General features: G+C 51.5%; 1 protein-coding gene across 9 annotated transcripts in view; it reads right to left on the bottom strand.

Moving 5' to 3' along the window:
- RAB11FIP3 (RAB11 family interacting protein 3) overlaps positions 1-19,081 on the bottom strand; it is a 77,862-nt gene that overhangs the window by 11,393 nt on the left and 47,388 nt on the right. For 7 of the 9 annotated variants that reach the window (XM_056337809.1, XM_056337811.1, XM_056337816.1 and 4 more), the window contains 5 exons: positions 15,083-15,270; positions 11,824-11,997; positions 7,543-7,677; positions 4,191-4,226; positions 1,318-1,411 (listed from right to left, as the gene is read on the bottom strand). In XM_056337809.1, coding sequence (XP_056193784.1) covers positions 1,318-1,411; positions 4,191-4,226; positions 7,543-7,677; positions 11,824-11,997; positions 15,083-15,270 — 627 coding nt within the window. Of the gene's footprint in view, positions 1-1,317; positions 1,412-4,190; positions 4,227-7,542; positions 7,678-11,823; positions 11,998-13,987; positions 14,264-15,082; positions 15,271-19,081 lie in introns of those variants that run through there. The other 2 variants (XM_056337817.1, XM_056337810.1) reach the window with 2 other exon arrangements.

The following is a 19,081-nucleotide window of genomic DNA, read 5'->3' as shown; positions in this document are numbered from 1 at the left end:
TAAGCACCCGCAGCCTGAAACAGGACTGGAAGACCCTGGGTTCACAGCTACATGTAATGAAGTCATGCAGGAGGAAACAATGCCAGCTGGTGGGAAAGGATCAGAGGAGAGTTTTCTCCCTGGACCTAGATGGGGATCACTTCAGCTGTATTTGCATTTTCATTCACTTTCCCTAAATAGTGCACAACTCTGAAGGGCAAAGGGGGCTGGGAATGCCCCTCTGCTTCCACCCAAGCAGGAGCACGGGTGGGTGAGGAACCGTGGAAGGACAGAGCTCCTGGTCCCAAAAATCCCATTTATACCCATACAGGAACAATCAAGAAAGAGGGGCAATTAGGAGCACGTCTGCAAACCTCAAAGCATCGTTCTGGGGAAAAGGGCAAGAAACACGCTAGTGTATTAAAAAAACAGAAACGGGTGGAGAGACAAGGCCTTCTTCAGAAGTACATACATGGCTTCCCAAGCCAGATGCCTTAAGGAACACAAGTGTTTTATTCAACTTTCAGACTTAGAGAGACGCTGATTTAAAAGAATATTTTAAAAGGTTTTCTATGCATTATAACTATATTTGAGTGCAGCCACATACATATTTATTTCTCTTTCACATGCTGTTCCATGCAGCTCTCCATTCAGAATAAATATTCAGAATTAAAAAGCCATTTTCAAGGAGTTTCAGGGCTGCAGCAGACGTTTACACAAGCCACAACTCACCTACCTTTCACCTCCCTTCTTTCCCTGGGCTATTTTTAGCTAGGGATGCTAAAAAAAAAGCTTTCTTGTGCTCTTGCCCAGCTCCCATCTTACCCTGTCTATAATCCTTCACTCATAACACCCCGGGAAAACCCAACGGGACCAGCACAAAATCAGCTTTATATCCTGACGGCACAAGTATCAGCGGCAAGAGCGTGCCAAGGAAAGGAAATCCTCATTTTGCATCAGGCGACTTTACTCATCTCAGAAAAGCAGAATTTGAGAACAACTTATTACATGAAGCAGAAGTGAAAATACAGCCTGCAAACGGCTACCCCGGGCTCCCGGCAAGCCGGAGGGAAGCCACCCTCGATGCAAGCCGGCAGCATGCCTCCAGCCTGGTCCCGGGAGAAGGCACCAGTGCCACCTCCTGACTCAACACAGGACCTCTGCAATTCGCCTCCCAGCGCTGCCATTCTCCATCCCCTCGAAGCGATGCAGAGGGATGTCCCACCTGCGCTGATCTGTCCACAGCAAGAGAAGCATCAGCCTAATTCCTGCCTGGGGATCTCCGAGCGCTGCGAGCCACTGTGTGCTCCAGGATAGCACAGACAGCACCGCTCTTACCTTGTCTGTGATGTCCTCTTCTGTACACTCCAGCGTGTCGCGGTAGGACTCCTCCATCACCCCCACGGACAGCGTGCTCGTCTGATGCAACTGTCTATAACGGAGACAAACCACCCCAACCCACAGCAACATGCACATTAGAGTGAACATCACAGGGTATGGCAATTTCAGATGACGACCCCTGTTGCAGGATACGGTCCCCTCTCTCCCCTCCTCAGCTGCCAGCTCCTTTTCCAAGGGGATTTAATAGCACTGCTCCTTCCCTGGCTGCAGGATTTACACAGCAAAGGATGGCATGGGCCAGGTCCCTTCTCACCACCAACTTCTCCACCAAGTTCCCCACCTCGGTGCGCCCAGGTCACAGGGCTGAGCGGGTGGCTGCACGCTCCCTGCGAGGGAAGCGCAGACGTGGATACATGCTGCTGGGACTTCATACCGTGATCATTTGTTCTTGCTCTTTGGAACGGGAGAAGAGATAAGAGCTCACGCTTTTCACTTTTTCTTTCTTTATGAACGTACCAAGGCCACGCATTATCCAGCAAAGGACAGAGCACTCCACTCTAGCCACTGATAAGGTCACTGAGAAGTGAGGAGCAGTGGGTGTAAGGGAAGGGAGGGGAGAAAAAAACCGCCTCTGAACCCATTGTGAAACACCCCAGCCCACCTCCCTGCGCTGGCCACGAGGGCCGAGAGCAAGCTAATCATTAGCAAAGCCTTGCGACATGGTGCCCACAGCTTTACGGCCACCTAAAGGACACCCCGTGGAGGGGCTGATTTGCACTTAATCCTCGTGGTATCGCTACAGAGTGGCTCCATCATCCCATGGCACAAGAAACTGCTATTGCCATAGGGAGGGGTGGTTGTATTCCCACTCTGTGAACCCCTGGCAGATGCTACCTGGAGAAAACTGCTCTGCTCTGCTCTCCCACTGCAACACAAGCGATGAGCAGCCTCATCCACCTATGAAGCCGAGTGCTGCTCTGAGCGGGACGTAAACGAGAACACCACAGAGGTATCTTTGAACTTCAGTTTTTCCTAGGAATTTGTATTGTGGGCTGTCAAATTCACCCTGCTGCACAATATGCTCATGCAAATATTCATGAAGCGTAACTGGCATTTACCGGAGAGACCACAGCTGAGTACCAGCCTTATTTTGCATCCTCACCCTGAGTATATATTTAGATTCTAAAGTGTCGGGCACATTTGTCATTTAAATCATGCCAAGCACAACAGGGCCTAAGCAGCTGAGATTTCTTGGCACAAGCAGAACCCAGATAACAAAGATCAGGAAAGAGCCCTTACCAAAATAAAAATCAATTTCCTAAAATCAAATGTTTTGGTATTATTCAGTAATTACAGTGTCTGCAACAGAGAGCCTTCTTTGGGCTGTTCTTAAGGGTCTGGCTCTGTTCTGTGGCAAAAGCCTGTTATCTCTCTTGTTATCACAAACTAGACTCAACTGCTCTTGAATTAATCAATTTTTACCTAAGCCCACAAGTCCCAGTCTCAGAAAAGCATCTTGCAAATGCAAAGGGCTGGGAAGGCTCAATTCCCTGTAACACAGGACATCTCCATTCCCAACAGTTTCACTCAAATCCTCTCCAAATTTGCTCTGCCAGACATGGGACAAAAACTAGCCCTAAAACAGGAAAGCTGAGGACAGGCTGCTCCCTTCAGCCTTCTTTCCTGCCAGTGTTTTTAACAAAGATCTAGAAAGTAAGATGACCGGAACTAGGAAATGTAATATCGAGGACCTGCTTCCTTGCCAGGAGGGGAAATCGTGCCAGGGGAGACCTGCTGACTGCAGGAAAAACGAGGAAGGGGAAGGTGTGAGAGTGCAGCCGGGAGGGCAAGGCGTATGGCCACTGCTCAGGGCAGTGTGGGGGGAAGATTGAGAGCCGGGGTACGAGCGTCACCCCGATCGAGCTGCCTACTCCTCTGCAGCATCCCTGCCTCGCTCGGGAACAAGCAAAGGGAAACCAAATAAATACAGAGGGCAATCTCCCTCCTGAGCAGGGCAGAGGCAGGCAGGATAGCTAAGGCAAGCCTCGGTATATTCCTAAAAGCACGATGGCAGGGGAACAGGAGGGATGGCAAAACTGGGAGAGGAAACGTGAGCACCCGATGCCACCCAGAGGGGATGGACCCCCTGTCCCAGCGATTCAGACCAAACCCTGCAGCTTTTCCTGTGCTGTCACACAGGAAAATGCCCACAGGGAATGGGCGACCGGCATCACATGAGACAGTCCTGCAGGACAGAAGCATCGAAGCACTAAACCCCAGGTTGGGGTTACCTGCAGCCACCCCCCCGGCACTCCCCAACATCCCTGCCTGCGCGGGGAGGGCTGCTCCTGTAAAGTCAAATGCTGAGGAAAGTAACAGAGCAAAGTAACACAGAACCAGGAGAGCTGCCTAAGGTGGCTGGCTTTTTGGGGGTGCTGAAGAAACCCCTCTGAGTGGGTATACCAACTGGCCCAGTCTTCTAGAGGCCCCAGAGACCCCCACAGTGACACCAGGGAGGGGACAGCCCAGCCAAGCGGTCCAGAGGGACATGCCCTTCTGGAGCCTCCTTCCCCACTCCACATGCCCCTGCTAGGGCACCGGTAGGATGGAGAGGGGAAAGCACCCCTGCTTTTGTCCTGGAAGAAATCGGGTTGCCACCACCCTCCAGCTGTGTGCACAAGTGAGAAGCCCCCATTTCAGAAAAAAACACCAGCGTAAACTGTATCAGAATTAAATCTGCTTTTTCCCAGTGCTACGCAACACATCCAGAAGTGCAACACTGCGATTTTATTTTGACAGCCCTCCTTCTGCAGGCCCGGCAGCTAGCATGGGCACCCCTCTCACCAAGCAGTAGTAAGAGCAGAGCTTACCTTGCCACCTTCTTGCTTGAGAGTCTTTTATTTGGACTGTAAAATGAAGAAAAAACAGGAAAGAGTTAGGAAAACCGACAGCGGAGAGCAAGGGAAACAGGAAACTGCGAGCACGCCGGGGCACATCCTTCGCTATGGCAGGGGAGCGCCCATGCGGCATGCACCACCCGCACAGCCTGGCCACCCCCGGGGAACAGCAGGCGAGGAAACCGCTCAACAGCGCGGCGATAACGAACCAAATGGACTAACGCCGCAGAAAACCTCACCGCCTCCAGCAACGGTATCCTCTCACCAGCTGATCCCTGTCCTGAAAAATGATCCCCGAGGAAAGCACTAATAATAGCTGTGGGTTCGGTGGGCTTCAGCCTGGCGCTGGTGGCACACTGAGCTACATCTCCTGCACCCCGCAGCACCCCAGCAGCCCTGCACCCCACAGCAGCACCCCAGCCCTGCCTCCCCTGTGCCCCCTGCCTGGCGGTGGGGGGACAGGCACCCCTCCTGCCTGCCCGCAGGCACCTCCATCCCCTGTGCTTCTCACAGAGATGATTCTCACTATTCGGCTCTGGATCACCGGAGAACTGCTGCCTACTTGTAGCTCAGAGATTTCAGTGTGCCCCTTTCTGGACGTTAAGCACGAGCACTGCTATAATTGCTGGGGAGGGGTAGGACCTCTCCTCTGCACAGATAACTGAGAGTGATCACCCCCCTCCCCGGCTCTGTATATGCCTGAGCCAGCTGCCGCCATACCACAGCGGTCAGGGTTTAGCTAATGCCCAGCGTGACCCATGGTATGAACAGCCAAGGTCTGCGTTACCCTGCCCCTCGGGACAGGGCTGCAGGCTCTCCCCACTGAGAAAAAGGCATTTTTCAGAAACAGCTACTTGCTAAGCTAAGATGCTCCATCCAGTCCTTCGGTCGTGACCGATGCAGCTGCACGCTCATGAAGCGAGCAGGGCTTGGATCTCACTCCTCGTCTTCCACCCAAACACACACTGTTGTCAAACAGATGCAACTGGGACATATCACTGATAACGTGACAACCATCATCACTGAGCGATGGCAGCAAACAGGGCTCTAGCCTGAGCAGAGGAGCAGCAACTGTGTTCCCTGGTGCTTAGCTCAGTTTAAAGCAAAAAAAATAAACAGAATCATCTAGGAGTCCATTCCTGCCCAGAGCTGCAAAAATTGTATTCACTTTTAGAAGGAGGAACTACAAATAGCTCAGGACAATTTTCTTTTTTTAAAAAATACAATGACTGAGCAGGACCAGGGGCTGTTGTCAGAGTTACCAGCTCTTGTGTCAAAAGTGCATCCTCAGATCCCAGATTTCCAAGGAGCGCAAGAGCCACTGCTGGCCAGGCTTCAAGGATGCTCGGCAGCCGCCTGAGGGGAGGAGGTCAGACCCCTGTGTTTGCCAGCAATTGCAACGAGTCACGTATGTCCCCAGCACCGGAGGGAGAAAAAATATTTTTCTCTGCAAACAGCTTATCAGAAAGCAGTGCCGGCACCCACGGGTCTCTTTGGAGGGGACAAAACACATAACCTCTGCTTCAAGGGCACTAAAACAAACTGTATTTTCACAAGACTGATTCATCCTGAACTCCTTGTGGAATTCTTCCCTGCCTTCCCGTGCCGTGGGCTCAGGCAGCAGCGCCCCAATGCTGGGACCAGGCTCCCCACCTTGCTCTGTGTACAGAACACAGTATATGCGCCCACAGCCTTGAAAAGCGAGGCTGTTACACAGCGGCTCGGGCTCCACCCCAGCTGCTAGCATCCTCTGGGGCTGGCGTATTCAGGCTTCGCCTGCCAGGCGCAGCGCGAGGCTGCCTGGCCCACATTTTGGTCCAGTCTCTGCCGCTCCCTCCGCCTGCAGCCTGTGACTTGTCCCCTGCACCAAGGGCTTCACGCTGCTGGTGATGCTGGGAGCAAAACCCGGTCCCGCCGCATCCCGCACGCTGCACGGGGACACCCCTAGTGTCCTCACTGTACAGAAGGTGGGCAATGCCCCTCCCATTGGATCAGTGCGCAGGGGCTCCTGGAACAAGTTTCCAGCAAATTTGTGCACGGGAAACCCTGAACACAGACGGAGGAACCATACCTACTTGCCCTGAGCCCCAAGGGCACGTGTTATATCAACGCCATGACACCATGGGATGGGGAAGCCTCCTCTGGAAATCCCACCCATCGCAGGAGGCTCTGAGGCATTACTTCAGCTTTGCATGTAAATTAGTGGGAGAAAGCAGGAATGGAGTGGGGCTACTGGTGCGTCCAGGGAAGTCCAGTGTTCTCCTTAATAACCTGCATAACCTGAGACCCATCGCTGACCCTCAAAGCCTCCAACAGCAAAGGCAACTATCTACCCATGAACAAGAAAGGGAAAGTACTTTTTCCATTAAAAAAACTAAGGTCACGCTCCTAACTTGTTTTCCAGTTCCCTTCCCACAGCTATCTAGCCCAGCAGAGCCCCCATGTCACACTATCCCTGCAGAGGACAGACAGCAACCAAAAACCAGGCTTGAACAAGCACGCCAGATGCGAGAAGAATGACTGTCATTAATGCCGCCCATCCTTCCACCATATGGACCGCAAACATGTAAAAAACCCAACCAACCAACCAGAAATCGCTCCCCACTTGTCAAACCAGCAAGTCCAGCTGCATGTGCTGGTAGACCTCAAAACATGACCTCCCAGAACTCCCTACATGAAGCCCCTAGGCAAAGGCACTGGTGTCTCACACGTCTGCCTGGCTAGCGGTGGCACAAGGTGGGCAGGCTGCTGGTGAAGCCAGGTAAAATAAGGTTTTACTGCTGCAAAGCAAGAGCATCTATAGGAAAGGTCCCAAGCTGCGGAGAGCAAGCTGATGCTTTCAGGTTACTGCTGCAGCAGGAGGACAGGCTGCGCCTGCCCCTCCAGGTTGAACCAGCAGCTCAGGCGTGCCTCCACACTGGGTATTACCAGCCAGAAGACCTGGCAGTCTTTTCCTTGGTGACAGAAATACTGTACACGATCAGCTTACGGCTTCAAGTCCCGATGCAAGGACTGCATGACTCGGAGCGTGAAGAAGCACCCACCACTCGGCAGGACATGCAGAGAGGCTGCCCAGAGCGGAAGGGAAGACCCTCATTGTCTGCCAGCCTTCGGGGCTCAGATTAAAGGAAACTTCTGCTCACCCTCCGTAACGTTACCACAGCCTTTTCCACCTGGAGAGGCTCACCTTTGGTGAAACTCATCCCCTTTCTCAACCAAGAATCAAGCAATGCACCGGCAAAGGAAAGCTGTGCAAGACGAGGAGAGTCTTCCCTTCCAGACCATCATTCCCAACACTGAAATGGCCACACACAAGCCCAATTACCTATTCATTTCAAGATCATTCAGGCGAGCGGAAAGATCCTCAAGGCGGTTGATTTGTTTGTGGCACTGGCTACAGTAAAACTCAAATGCTTCATCTGCGATAATGCTGTGCAGTTTCGCAGCGAGCGGATTGGTGCTAGAGAAATCACAAGGGTCATTTTAACAGGACAGAACAGACAGAGCTGATTTTCGTCCATGGCTTCCACAAGCTGAGCGTGTGGGCAGGGGAGCTTTTGGTGTCAGATACAAGACTTACAATTAAAAACTTCAGGGCAGATCGAGTCACACCCCCCCACCTCTGCCCTTGATTTTAGAAGCCAAATCACTGTCAGTCTGGAGTTGCTATAAATGAGCAGGACTTCCATCACCCTCCTCCTGGAGCAGCTGAGCTTGGCCCACATTTCCAACCCCACGTGCCAGCCAGCTCTTGTGGAGGACCCCCTGAGAGCCCAGGGACGGCGAGGTGCATGCTTTCCATGAACCCACATCACTACACAGTTTATTTTCTGGCACGATCTTCCAAGCACCCTGTCTCAGGAGGCTCTAGCAATGGTCCTGGTTTGCCTCGGTAAATGCAGCCTGAACTCACACACCACCGGCCAGGGTGCTGCGAGTGTGAGCCAGACCCTTTGGTCACTCACACCACTTTCTGATGGGAGGCTTTAAAGCCAGAGCAGCTGTGCTGCTGCAGACCCACCGTCAGCAGCACACGGCGTCAGATTTTCATTGCAAAGAGCTTTGAAGATAAGCTCAAAAAGGTGGTTGCAATTCAATCGCTCTCTCCTACAAAGGGAGGCACAGAGAAGCTAAGCAGCAGCGCTGCCTTACTGTAGGATAGGGAGCATCTTTTGGCAAGGGGACATGGGGGTCTACAGGATTTTAACAGCTTGGGAAGCTAACAGGTCCCATCAGCTTTTTGTTTTCAGCTGCTGACATGGAAAGCAAGCTGCCGAGGCATTCACCGACACATGGCAAACCAGAGAACCATTTCCCCCACCTGACATGACTTGGGCAGGATGGAGTTTGGCCAAGGGATTCTGAACAGCAAAGAGTCTGTGTTTCTTTGGGGCCAAATATATAGCACAAATCCTTTCTGCAGGAAAACATGCTTCTGGAAGCCACTGACTTTAATCAAAGAAAGGTTAATAGTGAAAAAAACAAAGCAGTTCAATAAGAAAGACAGGTAAAGGTGTGAGCAAACACAAGCAAGCTTAAAACCAAAAGGCATCTGAAAGGGCTAGTCAACCCCGTGATACAGATACACACTGGCAAGTCCTGGCCCAGGAGATGCTGAGTGCGTGAGACACCCCAGGAGGGGTCTCCTGGCCCAGCACCTTTGCACAGCCCCTCACTGACATTTTTGGTTGCAGTGGGGTGTCAGCAGCCCAGCCACCCCCAGGGCCAGGCCTCTGAGTTTGTGCTGTCTGTACAGTATTTCCGAGCCCTCTTAGAACGGGCAAGTGGACAACAGTAAATGCCAAATTGCTCATCACTTCCCATTCCTGGAAAAAAAAACAACACACCACCCAAAGGAACATTCCTCCTACCCTCCAGGGCAGGTCTGGACCCAGGACGATCATTATCCACCAGCGGTCGGTTCAGTCGCTCCGGCTTTGCACGGGGTAAGAGGTGACAGCAGCTTTGTGGCACCTGGAGGAAGCGCTGTGCCCTTTCCGGGGCTCTGCCCCAGCGCCGGGCTGCACGTGAGCCCTCACGGGGAGTCTTCCTCGCCTCCGCCGGGAGGCAGAAACGGCTCACCCAGCTGGGTGCATCCCTGGGCAAGGTGGGAACCCGAATCATTAATCAACATGGGAGAAGAAGCGCAGAGGAGAACCCACAGGCCAGCCTGGCAACTCTTCGGGTGCGTGCAGATACACTTGGCCTCTGGCTGCCTTGGCTGCTTGCCTGTGGAGTGGGCGAGAGCTGAAACCGCGCTGTGCCTCGGGGTGCCCCCACCTACCCTCGTGGCATGCCGCCACACGCTGCGCCGTACGCAGCCCTCCGGCCTCCTCCCTCCAACTCGCAGAGTAACATTTGCCTTCCACAGGGCATCGGTGCTTCCTGACACGGCACGGCGGCAGTGGCAACGGGCGCGTACGAGGAGCTTTCCTTTCCGTTGCCATTTGTTTCCCAACAAGCGCTGCAGAGGGACCTGCTGCCAGATGGACGTGCCAGGGAAGAGGCGGCAACCCAAGAGGAGGGACCACAACACACACGCAAGGACTAAGCAGGAAAATGCAATATCCCATCGCGTTCCCTGGAGGCTCTTGGGTTTTGTGTTAGACCTCCGGTGAAGATCTGGAGCTGTAGCAGGAAAATTTGTCGACGTTATTCCTGTTTAGAGACACTTGTAACACAGAAAGGCTACGTGGCGATGTCACCTCTTAAAAGTGATGCTGTTCCTCATATTCAAACCACAGCCCAAAAAAATAAAATAAAATATTAATTCAGCCTGAACCAGTGATATCCTGTAGTTCTTTAAGGTTTCACTACATTTAAACGCACTGGGGCAGCGGGGCTTTGCTCAGAAAAACAGCCCAATCCCATAGAACAATCAGCTAAGGACCTACGCTTGCGCAACAGTAATCCAAGGTAAGGGCTAGACCTGAAAGGCATGAGGAAATCCTCTGCATTCTTTACTCTGGAGGTACTGCAGGCTTTGTCTGCAGCCTGCCTCCCTAGCAAGCCTCAGCAGTGAGTCTCCAGCACAAACCACCATGAGCTGCGTGGCCACGTGCCGAGTGAGACCCTCCCAGCAGAGGAAAGATGCTGCGGAGCATGATCGTGTGGATAAGATCCAAAGAGACAGAGCAGCAGAGGGGAGGCGGTGCCCTGCCAGAGCAAGATCTGAACACTGGGAGTGGAGGCAACCTGGGAGCTCCAGGCTGATATTAAAGAAAAAGTTTAGCTGATTGCAAAGCTCTTTTAGCTGAGTTTTTGTCTTGCCAGGAGCCTTCTGGACTAGGTTGGAGGCCCACCCTCAAGGAGGAACTCAAAATGAACACCAAGGCTGGTTTTTATCTGAAGAGCACTTCCCACGCTGCAGCACCAGTGCAGCCAGCCACGCTCGGCATCTCTGCACAGCACAACCAAAGGGCGGCCACAGATGAACGATGTGTCCCTTCCACTGCCGGGCATCCCATCACGTCAAGCGCTGGAGCACTGGTCTCCCGAGGTAATGGGTTAGGCATGCTTCACAGCAACACGCGGCTGTTGCAGGTTTAGCTAACAGCTTCGGGACTGCTGCTGCACCAGCAGAAAAGACAGCCAGCCCTGACCGGCAGCAAAGCGCAGGTGCGGAGATCTGACAGCACTCCTTCCCAGACAGCCCTGGGCAACCAGAATTGCCCGAACTCTATGAAGGGCTTTGGGAAGCTGGTAGAATATAGGTAGACAGCAATAAATAAATAAATAAATAATGCTATGACATGTTTATCCTGCTGCAGAAAGTCACAAATGTGTATGATCCCAAAGGAAAAAAAGTACGTTCTTGTCTTCAACAGAAGCGTGTGGCTGGCAGGGACCGCTCCTGCCTCATGCAGAGATGCACTGCCCAACAGAGCAACGTGTCGCTGGTGTCACCTGTCAGCACAAAGACTCGGTGGGCTGCAGCAGTGGATGATCATTCCAGCTTTTACTTTTTTTCCTTAGAAAGGATTGACGGGTTCTGTACTGTCATACCAGCTCCTCAGTCCACCCTGCACAGGCTGGAAAACCAACATGTGCCCGCTTGCAGACTCTAATGCAAGGAGTGCAGGAAAATGCTACAGCCTGCTTCTTGCTCCACATATCCCTTCGGCTGGCTGGAGAAGGAAGGCTGCTGCAGCTTGTGCAAATCCAACCAAACATCATATCAATGCCAAAAATACAAGCACAAAAGAGAAAGAAAAAGAAAAAGCCATCCAACTTTTTTTATCCAGGGGTAAAGCTGCACGGTGGCTCTCTCTACTGGAAGGTTCTGCGAGATGCCATATCGCTAATAGTGGGAACGTGATGCTGTCCTGGAGACATGTGAAATGCAGACTGCTCTTTCACCTGCTGCCGGGCATTAGTGCCTCTGGATGGGAGGATGTGTACTGTCCAGGAACAGGAAAGATTGAGGGAGGCAACTCCTCTTCCAAGCCAGTTATCCTGTTGTATCCAAAGTTTGCCAGGAACTCCCTCTTGCAGGCCAACTAGCGTGCAAACCCAAAGAAAACAACTCTCTCACACACAAAGCATAGGCGAAGAGCTAAGCAACTGAAAGCGGTTAAAACATTGCCAGCACTGTGCGGGGTGTTACCTGGGAGAGAGGAACGAGGAGCTGTTAAAGCTGCTTTCCCCATTACACAAGCTGTCCGAGAACAAATCTGCTTCATTCCCTTCTCCATAATCCTCAAAATGCTCCTCTCTGCTAATGACCGTAACGATGGAGTGGCTGAGTTCCGAGCCCAGGGGCAGGTCGTGCGGATGGGATCTGTGGGAACAGAGGGGAAGACGTTAGAGAGCGGCCACCACAGCAACTTTTCCGACTGCGTCCCATACATCTGCTTTCCAAGTCACGCCTCCCACGTTGGCAGACCAGGCTGCCCTTCCTTACAGTGCAATTCACCCTGTGCCTTGAACACTGAAGGGGCAGCCCGGGCATCACTGGGAAGTTTACAGCAATTTTTTTTTTTTTACAACAAACTGTTGCTTTTTCACGCAAGCTCCCCTGGCAGCTGCGACAGAGGATTTGGGGGCAGTAAGACTTGCAAGACAGTGTTGCAGGGTTAGTGGCAAGCCCTTGCATGGCCCAGCCACAACTGAAAGCAAAGAAAAAGCTCAGCATGTCCCAAACACACCCTAAGTATGTTTTGAAATACACCACCCGTCTATGTGCCAGGCTCACACTTGCTTATTGCTGTATAATCCTATCAAGAGCCCAGCACCAGGGTTTAACACTCTTAACACCGTCCCACCCCCCTTCCACGACACAAATCCTGGCCGTTACAGGCTGCCAAACCCGGCAGCCACAGACCCCCTGGCAAGACGAAGGAGCCCCTTCCCTGCTCCTGCTGGGAAAACACTGTATGCACTCATGACAATCTTGGAGGGGGGAATGCCGTTTCGTGTGGTTTTAACACTGGATACAGAAGGCTGTAGTGTGTTAAGCGTCAGCATAAATCCCAAATACACTCAGCACAGGTCCTGGGATGTCTCTTGCTTCGGAGGGGACACAGCTCAGCACAGCAGTCATTGCTTCTGTGTCTTTCTGCGTGCGCAGCATTCATTGTATGAAGTCAAACCACCACAGCAGTATGGGCATGCTCTCAGGGACCTTCCTGCCCAGGACTGCAGGGGGTTTAACATAAAGCTGGGGGGAAAAGGCAGGGGGTATTTGTAAGAACCAGACTTGAAAGCAGCCCAGGTGTCTACGAGCCACAGGTCTGTGTTTTGAGCGGACTAGCACTGCTCTCCACTGCAAAATTCAATGCTCTATAACCCCTCCCTCCCCGCTGCATTATTGTAACTAATATTTCAGGCTATACGCCCACCTTCATTCACTTGCTAGGAAAGGGAAAACGGGGTATGACTGGATTGCTGTACTAAATCAGAAAGAAAAAAGATTACCGATAAGTCATTTACAACAAAAACCTGTACCATCTGAAGGATTTGCCCTTATCCTGCTAATAAAAACATGTCAACTCTCCAGCCAAAACAGGAGCAGATCTCTCTTTAACCGCAGACAAGTCCAGTCCAGCTTGCGGGCATCTGTACATCCTCCCTGAGCGCTTGAGAAGCGGCGTTATTCCCGCAGCGGGATCCATCAGAGCCCATCCTCCCCAGCGGTGAGTCAGACGCTGCACCCAGCAGACCATTGCCAAAAGCATCGGAAATCTCTCCAAGAATAGAAGACAGGGGATGGAAGTTTGAACTCCCAAGCAAAACCCAACCCCACATCTCTAAATTTGGGGCTGTGGTTTGACAAGCACCGTACAGAAGCAGATCTGATCAGGCACCTGGAAACCCCTCAGCCAGGGACGCTTCGGGCAATAAACTATGAGTATTTCATCCACACCTACCAAAAAGCAGCGTTGAAGCTCTGATTCAGTCCACCGGCCGCGCTGGTTGCACTGTGCTTACTAAGTGTCCCCTGGAAGAGCTTGGAGCACCAGAGGTGTAAAACTGTTGTCCTGCCTGGGGTTTGGTGGCACCAAACCCAGCCCACAACAACTTGGGAATAGAACTCCAGAGGTTTCCATCTCAAGCCTTCCAAATCTTTAAGCCAAATGAATATTCTTCTTGATATTTTTGGCTACCTGGAATTGGCAGACATTTAGGACACCTGGCAAGAGGTACCACTGCACTGGGACTGAGCACCCGAAGGACACCCAACCTCCCCAGGCCCACACTGGGAATAGCAGGGAAGCCCCATGAACAGCTTAATCTTAAAAAAATTCCCGAGCAAAGTCTTTTGTACCTACAGGCAGGTGAATCTGAGGCACAGCATTTTCCCCAAAGGATGGGAGCGCACGCAGGCTGCCATGACCCCTCCAGAGACCCTCCGCTCGGCGGCCGGGGAGCTCAGCAACCGATTATATCCCAATTTAACTGTCACTGAGCTGAACGCGCTTGGGTGAGGAGAGCCTAGCCAGATAATCTCATTTTTTCTCTAATCCACAGCACCCTTTCAGCCCCGGCATTGAGTGCCCAGCAGCACTGACTCTGCATCTCTAACGTCCCCAGACATGATTTTGGGGTGGGAGAGAAGCTTGGTGCTTTTTAAAAGCAAAGGGAACTGCAAGTACTCACCAGAGCACCAAGCCTGGGTGACATGTTTTGGGCCAAAAACATTCTGTGCATTAGCAGACCTTAAGCAATGATGGTCCCAGAGGTTTCAGTGCAGACCGGTGCTCTCGGGTCAGTATTAAAGGAGCTATTCCCTCCCCTCCTGCCCGCCAGCATCCCAGTTTCACCCCAAAAGCCACTTTTCCTGCAAAATCTAGGGAACGAGGCGGGCCCAGGAGCAGTTTTGCCAGCAGCGGTTCAGAGCTGGGGAAGATGATCTTAACTCACACTTCGGTGCTTCAGGCACAAGTTTGAAACTAGTTATTACAGGAGGTGGTTGCACATCAAAGGGCACACGCATGTTTAGGTAAAACAAGAATACGATGAGTTCCCCTCCTGACTTGAAAATTATAATGTTGTGTTTCTGGCTTAAGTGATAGATTAAAAACTGCAAGTATTTCAGGTGTTTGGATCATCTGAGAAGTTATTTTAGAGGTTAAAGATGCTAATGAGGCTACAGAAGTTCTCCCAAGGCAAGCAACAATTAACTCAAAGAGATTGCCAGGCCGAGCTCCAAAACAGCCTACACACCGTGTGCAGCCTAATTATTATCATTATTCTTAAAGAAGAGCTATTTTGGTCTTGCATGAAGTTACAAATACAAAGAACAAACCAACCAGTTTCAGCAAGACAGACCCAGCCCACTTTATTTTTAAATCCTCAGGCTGTCTCCCTCGCTCCCTGTCTGCTCCTGGTTTGCCAGCTTCCAGCCCCTCGCCGTCCCCACTCACCCATGCTCCGGCTCCTCGATGGGATCCGTGAACTCCGAGTGCACAGTGGAGTCGATGGCACTGTCTGTTTCTACCTCGTCGTGCATCTCGTGATGTACTAGTGTGCTGGTGTCTTCATCCGTGAAGGTTTCGCACTCGCTGTACGTGCTCTCTGAGCCCATGTACGCACTGTCAGTCACCTCATTTGCCTGCCAGAAAACACAAGAGGACAAAAATAAGATAGTATAGCTATGTGGTTTTGTTGCAGAGCAGGACAAAACATGTGTGAGGCAGCTAATTACTGTTGTGTGTTGAATTTCTGTGCTTAGAAATCCAACCTCCTAAAACCAGCGTGAGCCGTACCCCACGTCCCGCTGCTGCTCTGGCTCCAGGTCCTAGGACCGAGTGCCGCTCCGGCTGCGCCACAGCCTTTGGCCGCGCATGATTTGCAGAGTTTGGAAAGCAGGTTACAGAAATACATACTAAATAAGAGTTGGAGGGAGGTTTTGCTGTGAGCAAGTATGGATTTGTCGAGTCCAGGAGGGATTACCCACTGCTTACTCTGCGGTTCTGACCACCGTTGCTTTCACCCACTCCATTTTAAGGGGACACTATTAATCTGAATTCTCTGCAAACACCACCATTCAAAAGTAACAATTAGCCCTTAAAGCACTTTCCCCTCCGTCTAGTAATACGAGGGCACCTTCCATCCCTCAACAGAAAATAAGCTGGTTTATAAATCTTCATTACAGTGTCTAATTTGCAGGGACTCAGAGCAGGGCACTCAAATAATCTCCGCACTCCAGCTGAACAGCATCTTGACTATTTCGCACTGCTTCGCCACATCCAGCACCTGCGGCAGGCTCTAGGAAAGCAGCACAACGTGATTTTGAAGCCACCACGCTATGAGCCAGGAGGACCAGGTTTTCCTCCCAGTTCTGCCCCTCAGGCAGGTGTTATCTTGGTCCTGCCTGCTTGCTCGCACCCGTGGGCAGGGACGGCTCTCCCTGGACACCCACAGTGCTGAGCCCAGAGCCACCCCGATGTTCGGAGGAGAACCGTTGGGAGCACCAGAAGGAACACCATCCTAAAGCAAAAGCTCTTGTTACCCATCAAAGTGCCAGCTCATTTCCCAGCATTTATGGGATTTCCCCAGCGCACCTCAGAATTCAAATAATTTTTGGCTCTGGGATCGCAGTTGCGGTGGGATCTGTGAGTGCCAGCGCTGAGCTCCAGCTGATCCCCTGTCACTAGAGGTGCTGGGCACAGGGACGGGAGCCCTCCTGCCTGGCCTCAAGATAAAGAGACACCCATGAAAAGCCGTTTGCTCCATCTGAAGTTCAACCAATGGGATCAAACTGGCTCAGCTGCTGGCTGCACCCCCTCCAGCAGGGCAAAGCAGCAGCATTTTGAACGAAGGCACCAACACTGGAGCAAACCTCTCTTCCTCCACACAGAGCAGCTTTCAGGGCTTTTTCCAAGGATTTTTGAGAAAACTATTTCTCAAAGCCCTGCATTACAGCAACTGGAAAGAAAACACATAGACGTACCACCCTTGTGACAGCAGAACGAAAAACTGCGTTAGAGCTGTTCATCTGAAGCAGGGTGTATGTGTGCATTTGGACAGCAGGAGAGCACCACGCTGAGACACAAACGTCCCACTGCCATTCTGTTACCTAGAATTTGCAAACGCTGCTCTCACCGGCCTGATTCTCCTCTTTCAGGAAATGCTTTGCAGCCCAAAGAACTTCTGCAGCTGTCACTGTCAGCACAACCAACGCCTCGTTTTGTTTCACTCACAAATTCCCAGGCTGCCCCGGCACATGCAAGGCGCAGAAGAGATAGCAAGGACTTGTACAGGTGCCCAGAAAACCTCGAAGGGATGGAGAGAGAATTACTCAGCAGCGGTTCTTATTCCACAGGGACACTGGGGAGCCGAGCAAAGCGACCCAGGCAGCACCCTCGCTGCGCTCCCTGCTGCGGACTCTCACCAGTCCCTGCGCCAGCTGAGCATGCTCAGCTGGGTGATGGATGGAGACAACCAGCCAGGAGCCCCTCTGGGAAGCTTGGTTCAGCTTTCGTGGACCCACGCTGACTTACAGGCACCAACAGCTCTCTAGGAAGTTAAACGTGACATAAACCTTCATGAAACCAGTCTGAAGTCAGCATCAGAAGGAGGCAGGGCTGTTCAAACGAACTGGGTTCAGAGGACAGGCTGCTGTGGCACATCATCCCTGGCACAGGAGAAGGCAGCTTTCACTAGCTTCAAGATAAAAACAAAAGCCTCCTAAAACACCCACCCACCTTAAAAAGCATAAATCAAGCAAGACTACTTATATACCTAAAGCCGGGGACTTGTTTAAGTGCTTTACTGGATTTGTGCACTTCCTAGAAACACTGTTCAGGCTCTTAATACTTGAGCAGAAGGAGGATGAGGCGATTGGGAAGCGGAGGCTTGCTCTGCCAGCTTGCTATGGACACACGAGGACATTGCAGCATCCCTGAGCCCGGCAGCTCCCTCCCCAGCCTCCAGAGGAAGGGGTGCTCGGGCAATTCTGAGTGCTTTTTCCAAGCTATTTGCAGCGTACACCAAGTTTAGGAGAGGTCAGGCTTCAGCAGAGTGGACAGTGTTGTGCTGCATCATCGCTTACGTTTTGGGCTGGGGGAAAAAACCCACCTCCAGCCCAGACTGCAGGTCCCCAGCGCTCACAGCAGTGATGGTGCTTCGTGCACGGCTCTGCCGGTGGGAAGCAGTGGGGACCCGATGCAGCAGAGAGGGCTCAAGAGATGACAGCAGCCATCCACATCTGCGGATTTCCCTGCCTGCTTCAAAGGGATACTTTTTACCTGTCCAAAAAAGATTTAATGCCAAACTGGAAATAATCTAGCTTGCAGACCGCAAAGTAAATGCTGCTTTTTTTAAAAAAAATCCAAAAAACCACTGGGAAAGCTTAAATTTAAGTATCAACTGAAGTATTGTAATGAGCATAAAGTAAAGACAACTATTGCAAAGAAACCAAAAAACCCCAAAACACTCCAGCCCACAAATAATTTGATTAAAACACACCCTGTTATGGTTTGGAGCTGACCCTCTCGACACGAAGCGTAATCAGGAGCTGAACGGCTCAGGGCATCAGGGCCCCTCAGATGATTTGTCTATCAAATTGTTACAAAACATCTTATTGATGGGAAATACCAGTACAGCCATGCTGAATGAGGGAGCAAGCCTTTAGAGCTAGAATAGCCACCAGAGCAGGACGTTAACCATCCTCCTTCAGCCATGCTGAGGATGTGCAGCTATTTATTTTAAATAATAATAAGAAAAAATTTAAAACAAGCCTTGTAACACAATTTTCAAACTTCCCTTGTATTTAGCAAAGGAGAAACTTTTTTCTCTTGTAATACTAGCCTAGACGAGAATTCAAATCCAAGAGCCCTGTTAAAATTAAACCTACCTGGTCAATGAGTTAAAAGGCAATTGAAACTGTAAACAAAGTCTTTCTCCTGAGCATGAGCGTGGAGAACTTTGCTTTACTTTTCAGCACAGATTAAGTAACTAAGCTAAAAGATGCAATGAAGAGATAGGCAAAACAAGGGGACTTAGCTAAGGTATGACCTGAAAAGGCAAAGCAAACCCAAGCTGCAGTGCCCTGGGCAAAGGTGCAGCTGCAGGGTGCAGGACGCTGCTCCTCACCGCCCCAGGAGCAGCTGGTTTGTGCACTGACCCTTCAAGCCCCCCTGTCACATCTCTCGTTTGGCCAGGTTTGCCTTTCTGTGAGCAGGCAGAAAGCAAACCCTTCTTCCAGATTAAAAACCCCCACGGTACACTTCAAGACGTCCTGGGCTTGGGACAGCCAGGCTAGGCTACAAATGCCCTGGGGGACTCGCCAAGGAGGTCCCCACCACGTTCAGAATGGGGCTGGTGTCACCATGATCACTGCATTTTAAGTTTCCATCAAATAAAACGTACCCTTAGACACGTCAGGTAAATCTTAGACCTTAAACCTGGGAGACACGCAC

This window comes from Falco biarmicus, chromosome 4 (genome assembly GCF_023638135.1).
Source record: "Falco biarmicus isolate bFalBia1 chromosome 4, bFalBia1.pri, whole genome shotgun sequence".
NCBI lineage: Eukaryota > Metazoa > Chordata > Aves > Falconiformes > Falconidae > Falco > Falco biarmicus.
Note: the sequence above shows the minus strand (reverse complement) of the source record. Positions and strands in the feature narration are given on the sequence as shown.